At 34.9% G+C, this 24,288-nt stretch overlaps 1 protein-coding gene across 1 annotated transcript in view; it reads left to right on the forward strand.

Moving 5' to 3' along the window:
• Nucleotides 1–2,639: 2,639 nt before the first annotated feature.
• Nucleotides 2,640–24,288, forward strand: part of NXPH1 (neurexophilin 1) — a 125,263-nt gene continuing 103,614 nt past the window's right edge. Inside the window, exon 1 of the mRNA XM_003207099.3 lies at nucleotides 2,640–2,870. Within this exon, the coding sequence (XP_003207147.2) occupies nucleotides 2,640–2,870 (231 nt within the window). The remainder of the gene's footprint in view (nucleotides 2,871–24,288) is intronic.

The raw sequence follows: 24,288 nt of genomic DNA on the forward strand, positions 1-24,288 counted from the left end.
GTGTGATGATGCTGAAAATAAACTTTGCCTTCCGTTCATTCTTATACTAGTGTGAAATTGGGGGAATAATGATGTGTACAGCATTTCAATTCCACAAATTATATTTTAAAATAATAATCTGTTAGAATAAACCATGTATTTTTTGATTATTGACCAAAAAGTGCCCTGTGTTGAGTGTTAAATTTTGTTATATTTCTTTTTTATAAGATTCTTTCCATGAAATCTATAAGCCTCATATAATTACAAATGTAAGTACTACAATAATTGTCCATAGAGCTGAAAGAAAAATTTCACAGATGGCTTGGCATTTAGACAGAAACCATTTTGTCTTTATTGCTCTTGACTTTTCTCTCATTTTCACACTTCTGTGCTGAGTGTCCCTTACAGATTTGAGATTAATGTTCAGATCCAAGAAAAATCTCCTTAAAGTTTGGTAGTGCCTAACATGTTGTGTCTATCTCCAAGCTGCATGCAGGTGTCTCTAAAGGGGCTGAAGGAGTTAACGTGTCTTCTATCTCCAAATACAATTAAAATATGTTTCAAACTTATGGTTATTTGTTTTATCTCTTTCTGTAGAGGCCTATTTACGCATTGTTGCAAACCCAAAATTAAACACTTATTTCCCCACTCCTGACTATCCTTTCCCAGTTTAACAATGTCATAATACTTATATATTTATGTATCAATGAAGCATGCCATTTTTTTCCAGGCACAGAGGTGCAATCTCATGAATATTCATGAAAGATAACAAAGCAAAACGAAAAAGCATGAAAATCCAAATCAAAGTCCAACTGACATTCATCAAACACTACTGATTAACTTCAGGGGGACTTTGTATTCACATGTCATAGCTGAGTGTAAGGCACAGTTTTGCAAATTTTTGAATGATGTTGAAATATAACTTGATCTGAATCACATTAGAAGTTATGGATTATCTGGTAAGGGTACTTTCCCCTAAGATACATCTTTGAAATGTTTTATAACTCTGAACAGGTCATTTTTTGAAATAACATCTTCAATGTAATTTGAAGCAATCTCAAAGTAAAACTAACTTTCTGAATATATTAAGGTAAACAATTTCAGGTTTTCAATCTCTTAACTGCTGGAAATTTTTTTCTTCTCTTCTCTTTCAACAAAAGAAGAAACATACAGCACAACATTCTCTCTAAAGTTAAAAACACCTGGAAAATATTTCAAAGTAAGGAATTCTCTAAATGGAATTTCTTAAAATATCACACCTTTGTTCAGAATGTATCCTTCAATTTTCCACCTGGATTTAATTCAGAATATTAGTTAGAGTAATGTGAAATAAATTCCCCTCATAGATTATTTTTAAGAAATAAAATAAATAGGACAGAGACACTCCTTTTAAGCTAAGGTCTCCCTCTAAAATTTTTGTTCAAAAAGTATGATTTCATGCTCCATATCAAATGGAGCCTTTGCTTCTTTTAGTTGAATGTTACTGGTTACATTTGTATATCAAACTTAGAGACAGTCTCCTAAATGTCATGCTTCTTTTTAAAAACATTGGAGACATTTAGGAGACTGAATATCGCTGAAATCCTGACACAACGATGCCATTAGGAATCTGTCCTCTATCTGTGGAAAAAACTTGTCACGTTCTAAAAAGACCCGGAATAAATATAAGTGTAGAATATTTCTGAGATGGCATGAGAAATATTTTGATATGATTCACAGTCTCTCCAGAACAAATATTTTCTAAATACTTAACAATTTTCATCTTCATAATTGCTTCACTGACATTAATTAATCCTCACAATGAGGTAAATGATAAATTAAGGTGGATGAAGAATTCACAACAATTACTTTATCTAAGCAATACAGTTTTTTCCTTCAATGCGAAGTGTTCAGAAACTGACATGGAGTTTTACTGACTTATTTGTGCTTAACAACTGTGTGAACATTTTATGCAAATGAAATTCAATAAATGGATGTACTGCAAAATGCTCATTGTGGCTGGGTTTTAGATAGTGCTTCAGGAAATTAGCTGTCCAATTTCCATTGCTATAGAACAAGAAACTTTGAAGCTTCTCATGCATAACCTGTACATATCCTTTTCCCATTAATGGGCAAGGACAGAGCTACATAACAGTGTCTCCTTCAAGGCTGGTTTGAGGAGTGGAAGAGACAAAACCTGCCCTTCTAGTCTGGATTGCAGCCATTAGTACAGGACTGCAGGTTGTGCATCCAGAACATGTTGTGGAGCTCAGCCCACATCCAATTGCAATACACAGATCAGCACTAGATTTAACAGGTGTCAGATTTGACCTTTGTGGAAAAATTACAGGCTGCTAATACTCGATATTGTAGCTTCATCATTAGGATGATTTAACCATGTTATATCAAGGTGCAATTCTTGTTACTGCCACTGGTAATGCTACATGGGATCATAGAATCATAGAATCATTAACGTTGGAAAAGACCTCTAAGATCATCTAGTCCAACTGTCTGCTTACTACCAATATTGACCACTAAACTATGTCCCTAAGTACCACATCTACCCTTTTCTTAGAGGCTTCCAGAAATGGCAACTCTACCAGTTCCCCGGGCAGCCTATTCCAATGTCTAATTTCTCTTTCTCAGAAGTAATTCTTCCTAATATCCAAACTAATCCTTCCATGGCACAATTTGAGGCCATTCCCACTTCTCCTATCATTAGTTACTTGGAAGAAGCGGCCAACATCCACCTCTCTACAGCCTCCTTTCAGGTACTTGTAGAGATTGATAAGGTATCCCCAGTTCCCTTAGCTGCTCCCCATAGTGCTTGTGCTCCAAACACTTTACCAGATTTTCTGGACGTGCTCCAGGTCTTTGACGCTGTTCTTGTAGTGGAGGGCCCAAAACTGAACGCAAGTTCACTCAAACTGTGGCCTCACCAGAGCTAAGTACACCCTCACCTTCTTGCTCATTCTGGAAACACTATTTCTGATAGAAATCAGGATTCCAGTGGCTTTCTTGACCACCTGGACACATTGTTGGCTCATGTTCAGCTGAGCATCGACAAACACTCTCAAATCCTTTTACTCCACTTAGCACACCAGGCACTCTGCCCCAAGTCTGTAGTGTTGTATGGGATTGTTTCAACAAAAGTGCTGGACCTGGCACTTGTTCTTGTTGAACTTTATCCCATTGGCCTCAGCCTATCGATCCAGCCTGACAAGTCCCTCTATAGGGCCTTCCTACATTCAAGATCAACACTTCATTTCAAGTTTGTTTCATCTACAAGCTTACTGATGGTTTATTCAATTCCCTAATCCACATCATCAATAAAGATATTAAACAGAATGGGCCCCAGTATCCTAGGGAAAAGCACTCATGATCAGTCATCAACTGGATTTAACTACATCTCAATACTGCTCCCCATCTGAGTCATGGACTGCCCGCTTCTCCAGAATACTATGGGAAGCAGCGTCACAAGATTTGCTGAAGTCTAGTCTTGCATCAGTCTATGTCAACAGCCTTTCCTTGATCCATCAAGTGGGTCACATGGTCATAGAAGGAGATGAAGTTGGTCAGGCAGGACATTTCTTACAAGAGCTGCTGCTGCTGACTTAACATGACACATGAGAGCCCTGACTTTAATTTATAGCTGCTTGCTTTACTTTGAGTCAGTCTATTACAGCTTCCTTGGCACTACAGTTTTAGATGTTAAGGTCAGCAAAACACAGGGCAAATCTGTTGATGATAGAGTAAAATAAATATTATTTATTAGATCTCTTTAAACAGTGGGCAAGCTGTACATAAAGTAAAGCAGGAAGGGCACACACTACATAGGAGAACCTCTGTGTTACTTGACACAAAATTGTATTGTGGGAAATGAGAGTACTGTGGTGGAATCTGTAATAATGCTTTGATGATGAGAGATTTTGTTTAAGACAGCATTTTGTCACTTAAGAAAGGGTTCACTACTCTGCAATGGCATAAAGTATCCTTTTCCTTTAAAAATACATCTTCTATGATAGCAAAATACGAATAAAATTTCCATTCTGAGACACAAGAAATCTAGAAAACCAAAAATCAATTCAGATAATAAAATGACATGATATCTCCACAGCTTTGAGATCAATAAGTTGTGCAAGAAGGGTAAAGATACAAGTAAGGATTGAAGAAAACCTTGGTCACCTACCTGAAGTGCTTAAGGACCACTAAAAGAAGAAAAAAATCCTCTATTGGAATTTCTGATTCCGTTCTGTATTTCCAGAAGACAATCTATGTTATCTATTTATTTTTCTATTTTCTTATCCTGCAGAGATTTCAGGTTGACTAGATTCTGAAGTTAGATTCTTCTCTTGGATAGGGAGTGAAAGGCCAGAAAAGCTCTTTGTGAGCCAGCTCCAATCTTCTCAGAATAATCAGAAATCTGATTTCTGATGCTCCAGGACTTGTCCCATACTACTGCCACAACAATGTGCTTTTGGAGGAAAGAGCTCTTCTGTGTCTTCTTTCTTCTTCTCTTCGTAGTGCTCATTGTAATCAGTAAATAAATAAATAAATAAATAAATAAATAAATAAATAAACAAACAAACAAACAAACAAACAGGCAAATAAATAAAAATAGCCTGTAAATATACCCATTAAACACTTCTTCATGACTGTTTTCCTGACTGTTTGCAAAACATATTAGAATTTTGCACTGAAATTCAGAAAAAAGCTCTTTAAATCTTAGTTTCAAATGGCATTCAGAGTTTGTGATTAGATTTTGATTCTTTTTAAATACTACAGAGTTATAAATAATAATTTTCAATGTGTACCTTTCCATTCCTAGAAATAAATATTTTCAAGCTGAAGTCAGTTTGAATTTGGCTTTACAGCATGACTGAAAGAAGAGTTTAAACCCAAAACAATGCCAGTCATGGAAAATAGAATACAATTAAATGTTACCTAATTACATTATCTTCCTTTTTTGAAGTTAATAAAAGCATAATCTATTTTTACCTGCCATTTGCTTTAGAAAGCAGCAGAAGATAATGAAAATATTTTACTATCTATTTTCAAATTATAAGCTGTTGTTTCCAAAGAAAGTCAAAACCCATGTATTTTATCACATTATTGTTCTCTGGGGACTGCAGTCACTATAGTGATAGTAATTACATAGCTTCATTAACTTTCTACATTCTACCTGTTATGGGGTTTTCACATTAAGAAAATTTGCATATACAGGAAATGAATGCCGTTTGCAAAGAGCTAATGTCATTAAACATTTAAGCAGCCTCTTTCAAGTAAACACTGGAATATCCTTTTAGCAAGCCTTTAAAACCAATGCAGTCACAATTTGCACCTTAAAGGAAAACACATAAAAAGCATTTAGGGTAAGCAACAGCGATCTTTACAAAGCTCCTTTAAATTTGGAAATAATTCAGTTACTCTCATAATGATTTCCATGTATAATCAGAAATCCTTCTGTCACATGAGTAGTAGCTTATGTAAAGACTACGTATGTGTGCCTATGATATACAGATGTAATGAGTGATACATGTTTAAATAGCACGTGCAGTGAGAACTTTCATTTTGTTATCAGTATTTGCCTAATTTTTCTAATTTTATCAGCGTTTTATACGTAAAAATAACTTAAAGTTTTTATTTATGGGTTACCAAAAAACAAAGTAAGTCTATATGAGAACAGACATTTTAAACTGTGCTTTAATAGAAGACCATACGAACAGGAGAATTTTTCTTCTGTTTGCTCAAGCCAGTTCCTACTGGGAGTATCTACCTGCTGACTTCAGTAGGCATATGATTTTAGAAACTGCCTGTGGCTTCAAGTCTTTTGTCTTGTCCAGAGCTCTTGTTTTAGTATTCTGCTTTGATATAATAACCCTTGTATATGTTTCTTGAATTGTCTGATATTATTCTGATTGTGATAGTGATTGTGAGTGGATCAAACACTCCTCTCATAGTTGTTTCTTTTGCCTTGATACTGATGATACTTCTGAGACTGAAAAGTCTATACAAACCCATGGATAGTATAGATGCCCAGGGATGAAGAAATGAAAACCGAGATTAGAAAACCCCATATACATTCATAAAAGATTATTCCAAAAGCAGCTGGTTTGTAGGCAAGTAATAGCAAGTCTGAGCCCTTTTTCGATGGTGATGAGGAAGTGTAATTTTCTCCTCTAGAATGTTTAATGCTCAGTATTCAGGTTTTGGAATCATTCTTCTGTTTCAAGACATTTTCTTACATAGTGTAATGGAGAATAAAATTTTTAACTGTTTTAGCTTGGAGAAGAGCAGGCTCTGGAGGTACCTCACTGCAACCTTCCAAAACTTAGGTGAGCTTATAAACAGGAGGGGGATTTTTTACACAGTGATATGACAAGGGGAATGGCTTTAAACTAAAAGAGGGGAGGTTTAGATTAGACATTACACAGAAATTCTTTACTCAGAGGGTGGTGAAGCACTGGTAAAGCTGCCCAGAGAAGTTGTGGATGTCCCAACCCTAAAGGCATTCAAGGCCAGGTTGGATAGGGACAAGAGCAACCTGATTTAGAAGCTTAATGTTTTAACAGATTCTGATTCTTTTTGCTTTCTGCTTAATATCTCACTGAACTGGACTTTGTCTTCAAACTTCTTTCCCTTTCTATGTTTGAATGGGCAGAAATACAGTAGAAAGTCTTCTTTTCCATGGAGTATTATAGGGCTTATATTTGTTCAGCACTTTGAGCTCCTCTGATGAAAATTGCTTTAGAAACATAATGTACAAGCAGCTGGACTTCATCCTGTTAATGTGAGGATGTAAAAGAGAAGAGAAAATACCCACAATATTCTCTTTTTTACCAGTTCTGAGCACAATATCTAGCTTTTGCTTGCTCTGAATGCAAGGATTATATGAAACTGGCAGTCATCCATAAATGAGAGGGGGAAGAAAGGAAGAAGTAGACCAAAATCTGAAGAAAGAAGTTTGAGGCTCATTTGTGTATCACATTCAAATGGTTAGAGAAATTATCACTCTTTGTTTTTTTTGCTGAAGGTATTATGAACAAAGCTAACCAAAGTGGTAGATTTTATGAAGAATTCCTGATCATAAAATCTTTTTGGCATTTTACCCCAATTTAGCTACCTTACTCTAGAAAAGTAAACGATGTCCCCATAAATAGCATCCATACTTTCAAGGAACTCCTGGAATCAGTGATGCTTCAATCCCCTAGATTATATGAAATTCACGGCTTTGATAATGATTTGCATGACGTTATCTATTGTTAAAATTTTCATACATAAATTTTCTTGTTGTATGTTGCAGGGTTATTTCATCAAACGTGAATTGCTGGTGGCAGTTGCATCATGTTCTATTAATTTTATAACCCCCAGGTTCTAATGATTTTAAAAAAGCCCCACTTTTTTTTACCAGCCATCACCACACACGCTGCCATCAGTAGGTATACCAGATGTGATGACAAAGGTTAAATAAAATCACTTTAATGTAATTTTTACCACTTCATACAAATAAAGAGATGTAGTTTTGCCTTAAAATAGCACCAAAGAAGCATTTCTTCATGACATTATCTTTGCCCACATAACTTTAATAAAAATGGCAAGTTGATCCATATCTGTAGCATCTGTTCTTTCATCACCAAAGTATGAAGTTTGAAATTAGTAACTTTACTCCCCAAATTTCATTCAGTAGATTTTCCTATATCTTCAGTTTTCCTGAACTGTATTTTGGTGATTTTAAAAAAGATTTTAGAAAAATCTATTTTTCATCAGTACTAATTGTATATGACTTGCTTTCCATACACTGCTTAATAAACTTACCTTCAATATGTGGTTTTGTTCTTTTTTGCCATCTGTTTTGCTACCATATAACTAGCTTTAATAATAGAGTCCATTTGAGTTGTAATATTTTAAAAAATTTGTAAAGATGACAGACATTTTTTCAGTTCCTCTATTTTATCTTTACAAAACATTCCTTGATAAGCACTGAATTAAACAGCATGTTTTTTCATATAGTGTCTTTTCAAATTGTAATCTTTGAAAAATGATATTATTTCCTTACAAATTAAGCATACCACCTTATTATTTGTGTCGACAAATCTGCTGACATCTGTTCATTTATTGTTGAACACTCTTCCTTCATCCTTCCTTCGTCTTTTTTCTTTTTTCTCTTTTTGGGTTCAGCTTTCTTTTGAGACAATGAAATCTGTCAGCACTACACACATGTTCTGGATATTTCTTCCACCAAATGTGTTGACTTATTTTTTGAAATAACACAGGCTCAAGTTTAATAGAGAAATAAGAAAACCTGCATGTCTTCTTAGTAACAAAAAAATACATCTTTACTGGCAGATATAAGTGGGCTGAAATATTATTATTGGCAATTAGTGTGTTTTACTCACCAAGTGACACAAGCGCATGTGATGTTTAATACACACAGAATTTTGATTCAACTGAGTGTGTGTGGCAGGTGGGAGAAGTGGAATTAACACTGCACTGTACCCTTCCATCCAGTTTTCCACTGTTGCCTGTGCAGACTGCACTTGAGCTACACACAATTGAATCATGAAAAAACAATACTAAACATCACATAGTAATGTTAACGGTTTAAGATACTGTGGGGCAGCATTACTAGACGTCCAGGGCTGCATGCAGCTAGTGGGCCATGGGTTGGGCACAACTGCTATAGAGCATATCAGACTACCTCTATACTCCTACCTGTACATGACTTTTCCGAGTTTTTCTCACTTTGCTCATTTATCTTATTCACTTCAGGATTATCAGTTGTTTCTCATTTAATAATCCTTTTTTTGTGTGTATGTGTGACCTGAAACATTCTGCTTTTTTTTTTTTTTTCAGCTAACAAAATCACGTTATTTTCACTGATTGATAAAATCTCTCCCAAGTCAGAATTGGATTTTTCTTTGCAGTCGTTCATGTTAATAATTTCTCTTGCACTCTTTAAATGTTCTTTCCTTTTGCAATATATTCTTCATTTACATTATGTTGTATAGGTGTGACTTTCCAATTGGTTATTACAAATACTGGGACATTATTTGAATTGCATTGCTTTCTTGGATTGCAAGTATTGATCTGATGTTTGCAAATGGAAGCAAAACCTTCCTTCTCTATCTCAGTTAACTGTTTCTCCTCTTCATCTCTTGCTTTCACTTTGCTTTGTCTTCCTTTCTTCTTTCCTTCCCTTCCTTCTTCCCTCCTTTTATCCCTTCCTTTTCTTTTCAGCATTTATATTTCTTCTCCTTTCCTTCAACAACTGTTCTTAAGAAATTTCAGTGTTTTATAGTTATTTATGTGCTAGACTGTTTTACTCTCTTGGTACCTGCTGTCTTTACTTGAAGCCTCTAAACCAGTAATTGGTAACAAGTTTCTCTCAGTGGGTTTTACACACAGCTGCAAGGCAGAAAATAAACAGTTCTTTCAAGTCTACGCTCTTAGGGTTACAGCTGTGTACTAATGACTTCTCCAGCTTGCTAATACAAGTTTTAAAGAGATATCATCCATTTTTATTAATGCATTGTAAAATATTTTCCACAGTTTAGACAGGACTTTTTATCACAATCAAAACCATATATCGAAATTAAATTAATTTACTTATAAACATAAGTTCATAACTTTTCATCAAATCATAAATCATATATATTTTTTAAAATAATTGTAAGAATGCATATTGTACTGTCTCTCCTAATTATTTCCTACACTTAAATCTCAGAATAAATATCGCTTTTTAATTTTCATTTATTATTGTGAAATTATTTTGCTCAGAATTTTCTTTTTGAGAAATTTTCAAATAGAGTCATGTTTTTGTAGATTAATTTTTATTTTATTAAAAATAGTAGTTAATAATAGCAACAAAAAGAAAGAAAAATAGCAGTCTTCAGCCAGTGTTCTTTTTCCTTCTTGCAGATCTTTGACAGAAAATGCAGTTCTTGGAAAGTGGGGGAAGGGAGAAGTAAATGTTTACTCAGGCATTCCAATCTTAATAAGCTAGCTCATAAATTGATGCAAAAAAGGATATGCATTTCTCTGACAATACAACATATGTCTGTGTGTCTGTGTGTGTGTGCAGGTGTAAAGAGAGGAGAATTTAGTTGAACAGAATTAGTATACTTTCTGCAACTAAATTAATTCTATTGAGTTTTTCTCTCTTTTTCAATTTTGTTCTCTATTGTATGTTTACTTGTTATTTCCACCTTCCAAAGAAACATTTTCAAAGTTTTCAAAGATTTTTCTCTCAAGATATTCTAGTATTGGCATTGTTTCCTTTTTTACAGAATGAAACAATAATAATAAATCTTGTTGTTTAAGTTGTTTATGTGACTGATTCATCTTGTAATAGTACTTCAAAAGCTTATTTAACAGATTCAAAAAGTATCTGCAATGTTTTTTGGAGTTATGCAAATCAAAGTAGTAAAGGCTTGGGATGATGGTGAAAGTATATGGTTATTCTCACAGTAAATACAATAACAAAAAGAAATGATTTACTGCTTTGATTTTGAATGGTAACTATTGTGAACATACATCATAATAGGATGATCTCCTAGCATATGAGTGGTAACACTGTTGTTGTGCTTTTCTATATATCTATCACTGCAGTGAAATGGCTGAGGGTCACAAGGAATTGAGTTTGGATGCAGTAGTTGTGTCATGCTAATTCATGCTATGTCTATACAGCATAACTGTGTTGCTTAATAGAGTAATACCCTGGGTTCCAGGGCTTTTTGTAAATACTTTATAAAGAACTGCAAACACACTTTGTCTCCTGATGTCAGGAATAGTTAGGGGGAATCAGCCAGCTGCAGCAAAGGAGCTGTGCTGCCAGCTGCAATGCACCACAGGCTAGGGAGGGAGGCAAGGCCAAGGCTCCAGAAACCCAGAGCTCCAGCAACACACCACACAGCTGGCAGCTTCGTACCAGCCTAAACCTGAATTTCCTTTCTAATTGAAGTGTGTGAAATATATTGATTGTAAAGTGGCTGTGAACAGGTAGCTGGCTATATTAAAGTATGCTGTACCAAAATTTTCCCTTTAATTTCTGTTTGTCCGAGGTAGGGAAGTGAGGATTAAGGTAAAAGCAAGAATAACTACAAAAGTAGACATCTCAGAATGTTTCTTAACAAGTTCTTTTAATTTATGTAACCTACAGATTCTATACTTCTATATGCAGAATACCAGGGACAACTCGGAAACAGTGGCTTACGATCTCAGAAAAGTTGTCTCTATGACTTAAGATGTTATGTTAAATCTTCACCTCCCTGCTTTCTTCAGGGACAACAACTTCTTATTTAACTCATTATGTTGAAGATGTAAAATGCATGGACCATTTGAGGTAGTAGAACTGAGATTTCCCAGAGTGCTGGAAGAAAAGCATACTCTCTACAGATCTAATTCAGAAGTGTTGTGAAAGGATATTACTCTGCTATTAGTTCCAATCTGGAAGATACAAGACTGGTTGTTTTTTTTGTTTGTTTGTTTGCTTGTTTGTCTAATTTAAATAAAGCAGTATTCTTGAAAGTAGAAACTTGATGAACTAACTGACAACAATTAATTGTGTGAGCACAGTATTTTCTAATGACAATGTTCACGGGAAGGTGCAGTCTGTTTTTCTAAATGACAAAGCATCTGAATCATGGCAAAAGTATACCTGGGCAGAACTGCTATAGGTGTCATTGTACCTTTGATTCCTGAACAGTGTATTCTTCCTGTTAATATTAATTGCAAAGTGAAAAGCATCTGACAGCTTACAAAATCAGAACAGATTAGCTTGACCACATTATGTGCTGCTGCAAATAAGAATTCTTAATGCTGTTTAATAAATGACTTTTTTCTTTCCACTCTTCATTAGAGCCCCTTGTTGCCATCCAATCTTGATTTTAGAAATTAAAGCTAACAACCAGATTGAAAGAATCCAGAGGATGACAGCATGGGGCACAGTCTCAAAGCCACAACTAACAGCATGAGGCAAAGCGAACCTCAAGCTATTCCAGCTCTTAGAGAAGGAAAGAGGGAAAAAAGCATTTGCAGGAAAACTCAATTATAAGAACCCACAGCTATAGTAAAGCACTTGTGAATGTTGACACTAAAGCTTTTTTCTACTTAATGTTTTAATTAAATACCTAGAAGCCAACTACTCTCCTCAGTCAGCTTCAGAGCGGTACTTCTCTATGGATAAATGTTTACAGCAAAAGCTCTGCTGAGGGTTTCAGCAAACAATTCTTAGAGAACTGAGAAGGCTTTCAGCTGAGGCACTTGAGAACAAGAAAGCACCAGTGATTAGAAACTAGCAGTACAATAACAGGACAATTTAATCCACCCAAATGTCAGTCTCTGGTTTACAAGTTGGCAATCCCATCTTCATCTGCAGACAAAAGGGCACTGGTTAGTCATCTGTTTAATTCTCTTGCTGCAGCATGTCATTTGGATGTTGAAGGAAAATCCCTTGATTCACTCTGCCATTTCTGACAGTCTCCCTCTAGACCACATTAATAAGCTTTTTAGAGAAGTGAATGCAAAATAATCAGCAGGCAGCCTGAACTCAAAATGGAGACAGAACAGACAGCAGAAATGCCTCCTTCCCTTTGTAGTTATGGTGCATAGGTGACCCTTTCCTCACAGAATAGCAAATGATTTAAACTAAGATTGCTTTTGAAAGCCACAACGTAATTAACCATTTTATGCATGTGATGGCTGCTTAGATTCAAAACTAATGCTTTGTAAAGGAAAAGATTCAGCTGCATTTGAGTTAGATTTATGAAACATGCTAACAATAGAACAGACAGATAGAAAGGCTGCTTGGCATCCTGGAATACCTGGGGAATTTCACACAGAAAACAAACATGTTACTCTTTAATGTAGGCTCACATCTCATTATAATATCACAAGTGGAATGAGACACACTTCGCCTTTGTAACTGTGTTGCCAGGAGGCAGGTAAGTGTTGTGCTACAGACAGTCCTGCAAAGATCTGCGTGATTTTAATACATTTTGAAAGCAAATAATTTGTCAGATAATGGGGGTCTTGCTGTGGATATTTCCTGTTTTTCTCTATTAAAATTTTCTCTGCTGCTGGCTGTAAATTGAAATTGTCAATAGCTTTGTTTAACCTATTGTGCACTGGCTGTTTCAAGATGCAGCTGAAAAACAAATTGTTCCAGAGTACCCTTATTTATTTTGGGAAGGATTTACTGGTAAAACATTACTAAACACTGAAAATGAGTAAGCAGAAGCCTTGGGGTCCCCCCATACTCTATTTCTTTTGCTTGCAGATGAAAGAAATAAGGACAATTTAAAATTAAGCTCAAGATATTCAGATGCAGACAAGAAAAGTGAAAGAACGTTAAAAGGAGAAGGGAAAGAATGTAATCCTGTGTGATGTGGTAAGATGTAGGTAAGGCTCGAGGAGGATTTTTCGAGCAGAAAATTGACAAAACCTGCTATTAATTATTGTGCTGATGGTATCAGTAGCATTACCATAATCAAAAAGTGAGGCGTGAGCATAATTCACAAGGCTCTAGGTAGCTTGGGGGTTAAATCATTTATTCTCAAAGGAGAATTTAAGCAAAAACATAATTAACTATAAAAGAGAGCACAAGAGTGCTTTTATGTATACCATGTAGCCACTAATATCTCAGTAACGAATTCAAACATACTGGCTCATTTGTGTGTGAAGGGATAGATGGAAAGAGTCCTTATGTATCAACAGCAGCTACCAGGAAAGAGGACTGGATCACACTTAACCCATTATTAATAGAGAAGAATCTTGGATACCTTCCTTTATTTTATTATTAATTAAAATAAATAAAAAACAAACAAAAAATGAACAATAGTGTAGACACTCTGTAGACAAATACTAGCATAAAACTCCTTCCAGAAAGAGCTTAAATCCTAAAGCACCAGGGAATATTGGAAAGGACTGTACCAAAAAGAAAAGTGATGGATTCTTTTATGAAATATCTTTTTATCTGTTTTTCCTTTAGAGGGACAAAGAGAATAGGACACAACAGTGAAGTCCCTGACAGGTAAATATCACTGTTTTACAATAAATTCATTCTCAACAATAGCATCTTCAAGAGAAGGGGTAAAAAAGTGATGGAAAATAAGAATAGATCTCCAAGTTACCCAAGTAGCTTGTGCACAAGCAGGAGGAGGACTGACTTTTTACTTAGGTAGTTAGTGACAGCACAAGGAGAAATGGATTTAAACTGAGAAAGGGGGTTTAGGTTAGGTGTTAGGAAGAAATTCTTCATTTAGAGAGTGGTGAGGCACAGAAACAGTCTTCCCAGAGAAGCTGTCGATGTTCCATCCCTGGCGACGTTCAAGGCCGGACTTGATAGGTTCCTGGGAAGCTTGAACTAGTGGTTGGCAACCCTGCTCATGGAAGAGGGATTGGATCTAGATGATCTTTGAGGTCTCTCCCAACCCAAGTCATTCTATGATTCTATGAAATTTGAACTGTTGAAGAGGCTCGGACAAATTTAATATTTACAGTCCTTGCATGTTATAAAGTCTTGTTCATATTGAGACAAACAATGAAAAATCAGTGGTAATAATCATTTGAGTGGTTATATAAGAGCAATGAATGTGATAGGATATTTATGGTAAATGTCACAATTAGAATACATAAAGGTGTTTTTTTGTTTGTTTGTTTTTGTTTTTGTTTTTTGTAATCAGACAGACTAGTTCATCCCTTTACCACTTTAAGCAAACCATATACTTTTCCTGAAAATCCTTTTCCCTGTAGGGCTGCAGGAACAGTGATCAAAGAAGGCAACGAATACTGCTCTTGTTGGTAAACAGAAAGTGCTTGTTAATGCTCTTATTACAAGTCTCTGTTGGCTCAGAGTAATTTTGATAGGTTGAACTGTAAATAAATTTCTCCATTTGCAAGGAAATCTTGGAGAAAAATTTATAATATTCCTAGTGAAAAGCAGTATTGGAAGAACAGATGCTGAAAACTTTCCTAAGTTTATTTCGGACTGCTTGTAGTTTCAAGATTTCTGATATGTTTTAGTGAGGGAATAAATTGATACAAAAGTGTTATAAACCCCAAAATTTATGTATTTTTTTAAATCCATACAACAGTATAAGTTGGTAAATAAAATATTAAAATGAAGAATCATCACTGAAAGGAGAACTTTGAATAATATCAGGCAAGTCTATGCAACAAAGTAAAATGTGAATTTGAGTAGAGAAGAAAGTAATTTATACTTCTAATCTGCTGAAAGGAGTTTTAGGAATGATTGTTTTTGTATCAAAAGTTGGCAGCTGCTGTGGCTTATGTTTCAAACTAAAAATGTTTTATACTCCTTGAAATTCAGCTATGACCTTCTGAATGTTTATAAATCACTTTTGCTACCTGTTTCAAAACTAATGCCTGTAAAATGACCTTGATTAGTCAGTCTCCAAATTGTCTTGGAAATTCTGTACTTCTTCAGAAATAACGGGACTCCATCCGTTTGTACATAAAAGTACCACAATCCTAAGATTGGAAAGAACTTAGTTGGAAATTGCTGGTTTGGATTCAAAATGGTGAACAGCAGAAGAAAAAGCTGTGTACTGTTCCGTCATAGAATCTTCATGTATACAGAAGCTGACAACAAACAGATGGTGGAAGGTGATTAATTAATTTGTTGACAAAAATCAAGTGAAATACATTTGATTTGTACAAACAAGGTGAAAACTAGTAAAACTACAAGAGAAATGACATCTAGACAAGAAAGCCTTTCAGAGAGCCTTAGGCTAGTAGTAACATCTAGAAGAAAACATCCTGCATTTGTTGCAATTACGTGCTGCTTTTAGAGCATCACTAGTGGGCAGTTTAGAGTGGTCTAGGACAACTGGCGAAGGAGTAACATTTGAGGTCAAAACCACACTATCCTTCGCAGGATACTACTGAATTATTTTGGGATGAATGTTACATTTCAAGCTCAAGGTAATCGTCAGTTTTCCTTGGGCTGTTACTAATGTCATAGAAGTCACTGGACCTGACCCCTTTCCATAGTTATGATATTGTTGCGTTTTGAAGTCTCTGCAGTCAGTTGCATACAGAAGTTTAGAATCATAAAAATCACTGAGACAATTGCAAAATCAAATTTGCTTTAGAAGCATAAACCTCTAGTTAAATTAAATTTCTCTCACTTACCAATAATATAAAAGACAGTACTGAAAGACTGGAGTATTGCATGACTCAAGAGCCATTTTTTACTTCAGGAAACTAAACCAGCAATGCATAAAAATTGGGTCTCTTTCTGCTTTCTTTGTTGCAACCATGTTTAAATTAAAAGCCATAAATACTGTTCCTGAAATAAAATTCCTCTCACACACACAAAAAAGCTTTTAAGTTGCTGTTAAGTCTAATATCTTCATACAGACATGTGACTATTTGAAAGCAGCTGCAAATGCCTGTGAAATGAAAAACCTATCTTACGTATGAAGAATATAAACTGTGCCAATCCACTTGCTAAGTACTTAAAACCATCCTTCTCTACTCTTTTCCTCATTATTTTAATTAAATATGCTCAAATTAACATTGACACAGAGTGTGAAAAAATGAAATCATTGGTATTTCTTGCACATCATCCTGCTTAAGCAGGACAGTTTAGCTGCTGCTCAACCAGTGACAGTCACAATATCCAGAGCAACAGTGACTCCAGTTGGATTGAATGAAAGTTCCTGAAGCACTTTTTGCTGGATCCTTGCACCTAAATGACTCATGATCCTATATGATCAATTTCACATTTGCAAGAACAATATCCACTGAATAATTGCAAGCATGTTTTCCATGTACAATTTCATCAGTCCTAAGGTTGGAACTGTCTGGAGGAGTTTCTGTAATGATCAAGGTCTCCATTCAGGATATTAATACATTTAAACATGCAAGTAGGCACTATCTAATAGCATCTGCGGACTGTATACAACATACCCTGTCTATCCCTTCTGAAGAGCCTGTATCCCTTAATCACAGTATACCAGTTGTGAGATTTGTCCCATCACGTTTCTATGATAGCAACCAGATCATAATTATCCAAGCACATCATTGTTTTCAACTCCTGCTGCTTATTTGTCATGCTGTGTGCATTAGTGTAAAGGCTTTGATCTAGGACTTTGAACTGATTGTTGTACCTAGACAGCTTACACAAATATTACTTTATCTTCCTACATGATACCTTCTATGCTCTTCTGTACTAGTAGATGAATAAAGTTGGTATATATGCTGAAGTGTCTGCTTTACAGAGTACAAAATCAGACATCCCTTGCTATCCTATTCTGAGGACCACTCTGAAAATAATGCCTCTTATTTTATTATGTTTGCCCATAACTTCAGACACAGATACTGGTGCCATGGCAGTCACATTCAGATCTTCCCACCAATATCCCATTACATCTTGTTTCCATACAACAGATGGCAGCAGAGGAGCAATCTGACAAAATGGCATCTGGCATAGAAGTGCATATGAAGCAAAAGTGTGTCATGAGCAAAGGAGCATGAGGAAAAAATGGCACTCAATTACATTCGCTGATGTTTACTGAACATTTATGGAGGCCATACAGTGGATGTGAGAACAGTGAAGTGGTGAGTGGTACATTTCAGCAATGATGCTCTCATAGCAGCTGTGAAATAGTGGGTCACCTCCACTGGTGAATACTTTTACAACCGCCTCGTGCAAACTCTTGCTTTCCACTGTCTAAAATGCACAGCTAACAGTGATGACTATGTTGAAAATGAGTGTTTTGAAAACAAGTGTTTTGTAGCTGAGATTTCCTCTGTCAAATAGTGTTTTTGTGCCCTTTGTTGCAGTTTCTATGGAAATTAATAGGAAGTACTACTTTCAGAGCTATCTACTTACATCGATTTCAGATGTAATTCTTTTGAATTGCAAGTCTACTTGTTCAAGACTGCCCTCTCACTCAATTGAAAAAAAAAATAACTTACCTGAGTAAAACAAATTGGGTTTGCTCTGTGGTTTCTGAAGCATCACACAGAGGGAAATTTTCCTGTACTTACTTTCATTTATTTATTTAAAATTAATGAGTTAGCATCTATGAGTCTTGATCAGAACTCTTCAATCTCCAGATGAATGAATTGCTGTTCCTTGCTTAGAATAACCTGTTGCTTAAGACACAGCACAAGCTGGCCTCCTTCTTTTTGTTATTAACTTCATTTTGTATTAATCAAGCAGGGCAGTTTCTTCTGATGGTATATAATAAAAGGATATAGTCCTTTTGTTTTAAATTTTATTGCTGTTATGTTTTGATATATTTCAAATACAAATAACACTAAACATATTTATAAATTAATATTATTTGGTTTTATTGGAACCATTTCTAAGTATAGAAACATAAGTAATGAAATTACCTTAATTCTAATGCAGACCAATAAAACAGAAAGTAATCCTATTATGAATTACATACAATGTTTTAGGATTAGCAAAAATTACTAATTTTGGAAGACTGCATTATATTTTTTGAGCTGACCTCTGCATTTTCTCAGCAAGAACTTATTTGGTGTAAAGACACAGTTTAAAAATAGCGTTATAAAACTTTTAGTCATTTTCTCTTGCGCTTGCATGTCTCTAATTGACTAACTATTTTAACCTCACCTTCTAAATGTGGGAAGGATACTGAGGAAAGAACAATGATTTTCCCAAAATCTAAATTGAGAGGAAGATGACTGTGATTAATTTTACCTACTTCCCCTTTCCCCTTTCCCATCACACATGTACAACCTGTATTTCCAGGTGATTTACATATAAAGTAGTCCTTGATGCTTTACAGTTAAATGAGTGTCCTATTGTTGCAAGAAGAAGGCACCAAAGTACTTGATTTTCTGTAAGAATATACAGCACTACAAAATAAGCAAACAAACAAACAAAAAAAAGTGTGTCTTTCCAAATAAACAGATAAATCCTGGATTGGAGGTACAAGTGTGCTTATTGGAATATTGAAACTTTACATAGAAAATTTGCATCCTACCAAGGTGAATTTGAAACAGTTTAGTCTTCAGAAGTTCATATGGCTGTCTGCAAATTCCTCTTCAATTTCCAAGATGAATAAGAACTAACTTCAGAAGTATGTTAGATATTTCCCATGCATGTAATTAATGTCAAATAAATAATTAAACAAAATATGTGAAATAGACATTGTTACAATATTACTTTTTTCTCCCCTCCTCCCCCTCCACCACAGTTTAACAAATTACATACTATGGGCACATTCATTTGATAAACAGAATTTTAAAAAAAGGTAATGAAGAAGGAACACTTACTTTTGGAGAAAAGTTGTAGCTGGAAAAACACACAAAACTTGCAGACAAAGCAGCAGTCTTTCAGGTGTGAGCAATAAATACTACTACTTCAATAGTAAAATAAACATTTAAAATTAGAGATCAATAAACAGTAACCAATACTTTTCAAAGAAAACATAGATGGGTTTATCAGAAACACTGTTCTTTCATAGTATGTATACAAATGAGTGCAATTCATGGCAATATTAGAATGCTCCTGCTGTGCGTTCTACCAAGTTGCGAGATTGATTAATCAAGAATGAATGCATACGAGCACCTGTGAGCTGCCTGGGCTTTGGAAAAGGTGAACTGCGAAGGCATGGGCTGTTCTGAATTAACAGAGATTCTGTTCTGAAATCAAATAGAATTGCAAAAATAGGGAAGAAACAAAAGTTGACGTAAAGCTTGCTTGGCAGTATAGATTGGAAAATGCTCAAAATGACTATTAATATTAAATATTGCTTTTATTTATTTTGTTCTTGGAAGACTTTTAATTAACCATTCCAGCAGGAGAAATGAAATGCCTCAAGTGTGGAACCTAAACTTTGTCGATGCTGTACATCCTTCATATCTGCAATAAAACAAAATAAAACTAAAATGGAATATCCCTATCCTCTGAATTATATAAGGATAGAAATTCTAGTTATTGTAACTAAGGACTATGTTTTCACAGTGTATATTAAAAGGTCATAAAAAACTGTTGATGATGCTCAAATTTTCTTTCCTTGCTTGAAAGTAGATATTAAAGGAATATGAACACAAATTTTTAAAGTGAAAAATTCTTTTTCCGCTTTAGAGCTAACACTACATGGAATGAGTAACCATTTACATGATGAATGAAGATGGAAATGAATATGAACAGATCCTGTTTCTGTTTATCTTATTTATAGCATAGTATGAGGCAGCTAGAGAGATGTTTAAGCAGATGACCGTTAATACAGGAGTACAATGCTTAATTTTCTTAACTACAGTATTTTATTCTGTGATCCTTCCTTCCAGGGTGTGCAATAACATAGCAATAAGTGTGCATGCAGTTAGAATAAACTGAGCTATCTCAAGCAGGTGCACAGAGGAGCACATTGTTATATTCATTATCTGAAATGAAAATATATAGACATTCTAAGCTGGCAAATGTTAGCATCAGAATATGTTATAAATCCCACAATTCTTTTTAATTGCTCAGACCTTATACGAAGACCTAAATTGAAATTGATGGAAATATTCTGTTCTTCTAAAGGCACTAGGATCTGAGAGTATAGACAAACAAATGACCAAAGGAGGAAGAACTGATGAAAAGATCATTTCCAGCCAGATACTAAATTTTTAGGATAACCTACACATTCAAAACATTCAAGTTTCATGATAGAAGAAAGATATCATTCCAGTCAAAGAGAAGTGTAATTTGCAAACAGGAGAGAAGTTGATACATTTTTTTCAATCAAATTATCTTTACTTAAAGAAGAGATCTATGCATATTTTTTCAAATTACATTAAAATCTTAAAAATTTTCAAGCAGAAATTATATCTCCAAATACACAGTCTGTGCTGGTATCTATAAATAGATATTGTGTTTAACATTGAAGAACCAGACTACATTTTAATTTTGATGTTTCCATGCATGTTTTTGGGTTTTATCTATATTTCACCAGGAATTACAGTCACTGGCAGAATGAGAGTTTTAGGTATTGATGGAAAACTTCCTAGCCACTCAGAAGAGACAAAAATAGCTCATGTTCCTGAGTTCTCTAATCCCACAATGGAGGGTACCAACAGGGTATCATAACAGTATCACGTGTTTAGCTCTTGATTACTTTTAGGGGAAAAAAAAAAAAAAATTTGTAATTTTTTAATTAAGTGCTCTATATTATTACGATAACTATTTCAATAAGAAATGCAAAAGCTGAATCTTTGTATTTTGCATTATATCCACTACTTGTATGGTTACTAATAGAGTCTTACTGTTTACTCTGACAAAAAGTGTGAATGAACAGAGTGCAAAAGAAGAACATTTTATCTACATTTCTCTTGGTAGATAAAATAGCAAATAGGAATTTTCAAGTAAATGAAGAAAAAACCCACAAGCACAACACAACTCCTTCGGAATCCAGATACCATAGAATACCAAGCTGCAAATGCATTAAGCTAGTGTGTTTATACCTCTTGCTTGCTGAAGGAAGACATATTTTGCATGGTGGAAATATGTCTTAATGTAATCATTTAAAAGGAAGACAAAAAGTTAACATTAGAGAAAATAGTAAACTGTGCAGTAACTTCATAGTAGCTGGCAGTACTAGGAAATGGGTTGCAAGGAAAGACTATGATAAGGAAGGAGACTTTTTGATCAAACCATAAAGGTAGTGGTAGGTCTGGCACACAGAATACTCTCATCACCCATCAAAACACTGGTGTATAATCAGTACTGTTTTGCTGAAACTAGGACAATAACTGACAATAACCCCTGAGAGACTCTGTACTTCTCCCCTCCACTGACACTCACCCAGGAGCAAACGTAAATTCGAAGTATACTAAATCCTGAATCTCTGTATTTCCCATCTGCCCCAAGCTTGTTATCCAGTTACTAGTTTCTCATCCTTACTCTTTAAATAGAGTTGTCTTGGGGAATCTACCATCTGCCTGATGTAAACTGCCCTGTTAATTCTCACCTGGCTACAGCTGCAAAGCAGACGAGAACAAGGAGAGGGAGTTAATGAATGAGTTCTGGTAACAATCTCAGTAGGGATCCTCTTTCAATTCAGGCCACGTTGGTAGTTAGTATGACAACAAGCTGTTACCACCAAATGATTTCAGTTCCTTCAGTAAAATAATGCCTGTGATCTCAGTATGCTTTAGACTGGACAAATTAACTACATTTCAGTTTCATAAACCCTCTCCTATGTTGCAAAATTCCATGAAAAAAAAAAAAATAACAGAATAAGGCTTCAGTGTAGAAAAAGCTAATTCTAATGGAAAAGCCTATTAATTTCCTGTCTATACACTAAGGCTAAAACTGAAGGGATAAGCAAATGCTCCTTTATTTATATAACCTATAGCTTCTTGAAAATGATCTTGTTTAAAAAAATAGAGAAAAGATATTTGCATCAACATTACAGAACTGTGAATTCATTTTTTACGCATTTTCTTGCTATTAAGTATAATACAAAATCTAGGATAATGACATACACACGGCATAGGGAAATGTCAAAAGAATTAGTTTGAACAAATGGATGTCATTACAAGAATTTGAATGGCTAATGAAGAATCAAGGTAAAGAAAATACTTGAAGTATGAAGTATGAAAAAGGTGAAGCAATTCACAATGGATAAAGGTGTAGAATCCTGTGTAAGGAGCAACTGGAGAAACTATTGCCATTTTCCTCTAGAATGAAAACAGGAGTATAAAAGATAAAATTGTGTACATTGTATCTATATCAGAGTCAGTTACTTTTGAGCTTTTCTTTGCATACTTTTATTTGGGTAGCAAGTGCTACCCAAGAAGTTCTACTCTAGTATACACCTTGTTTGGAAGTTTGGGATGCTTCAGCCACCCCCTCCTAAGACCACAGTTATCTCAATAAGAGCTTCTGGAAAACTACGTTATCTAGGCATTCTTGCTTGAGTGAATAAATCTTTGTGAAAATTGATGATTCTGAATAGGACATTTCTGTTTTAAGGCTGGAATATCCCTGTTTTCTACTAGAGATAAGCCTGCTAAGGCAGGAGTACTATATTGCCATCATTATCTAGTCTCATTATATTCTAAAAATGAATATTTTTATATTTTTATGAAGGGAGAACTTCCTCTTTCACATACAGACAGTGTTTCTTAAATCAACCTTCTTTTCCCTGCTGATTAAACTGAACAATAAACTCCTAATTATGAGGTTCTGAAAGTTTTTTTTTTTTTTTTTTGATGTTGTTTCTAGAATTTATTCACTGGAGATGATAAGGTAGTGAGGGTGCTTCTGAATCATCCCCAGTGCCCAAGCTGTTACTCAGAATATAAAAAATGTACAGAAAAGAACTAGTTAGATTTGGAACCTACCTTTACAATATTGTTACCCCTGAGATGAACTCAATTAATTAAAAAAGGTATTTCTCAGGAAGTGTCTTAAAAGGTTGTTTGAACTTAAAGCTCAGGCTGTGTTGGTATTCAGACCATACCTATTCTCTACATTATTTGGGGCCATGCTTTGAAGTTTTCCCTTTCTCCTGGGTATTCTAGCTGATATAGTTCATTGTGAAATGAAAGTTGAAAAAAATACTGTATTATCATACTACTTGTGTCAGGCCTTAAAAGTTACAGGAATATTAAAAAGAAATTTTCTCTTATTAGAGATGAATACAGTTGTAGATAAAATGACAGTTGTTTTGTTTAACTTAGAATTTGTGTTTTATCTTGTCTTAAAATACTAGTATTTCAGATTGTATTTGTGGAAAATCTATCTTTCATTTTTCAATATGTGTCCACTATTCAAAAGCAGCAGAATTGACTACTAGAAAAAAAGGGTATGTAATCAGATTTGCCATTACTCTTTTCCGTACCTACTCTGTCAAGTTTCATACATGTGCACGAGCAGAGTTATACATTTAATTGCTGTGTGGCAGAATATATTGATTTCTTCAGAGTTAAAAGATACCTGCATTATGACTCTGCCCTTACCAATCCCATCAATCTTAGAAGATATGTTTCAACGAAACCTGGGAGAAAGCCCAGCTCCTTAGATCAGACTGTCCTGAGTACATAACTTTTCATACTCTTGACTGTTTCATATTCTTGCTGGCCCTTATCACAATTCAAAGTTTTTATGATCATTAAGTTCATTGCAGTCTGATAAAGTAGCTAGATATTTAAACAATCTGGTACTACTTAAAAGAAAACTTGAATATACAGTAGATTTGAAATTCATTTTAAAATATGATGATTTTGATGAGGAACAATTTCTATATATAGATGATGATATTGTCCCCCTCACCCCACCCCCCTCCACCCCCCTCCCCGGAATATCGGAGCAGTCTTTTCTCAGCTACAAAAAAAAAA

This window comes from Meleagris gallopavo, chromosome 6 (assembly GCF_000146605.3).
Source record: "Meleagris gallopavo isolate NT-WF06-2002-E0010 breed Aviagen turkey brand Nicholas breeding stock chromosome 6, Turkey_5.1, whole genome shotgun sequence".
NCBI lineage: Eukaryota > Metazoa > Chordata > Aves > Galliformes > Phasianidae > Meleagris > Meleagris gallopavo.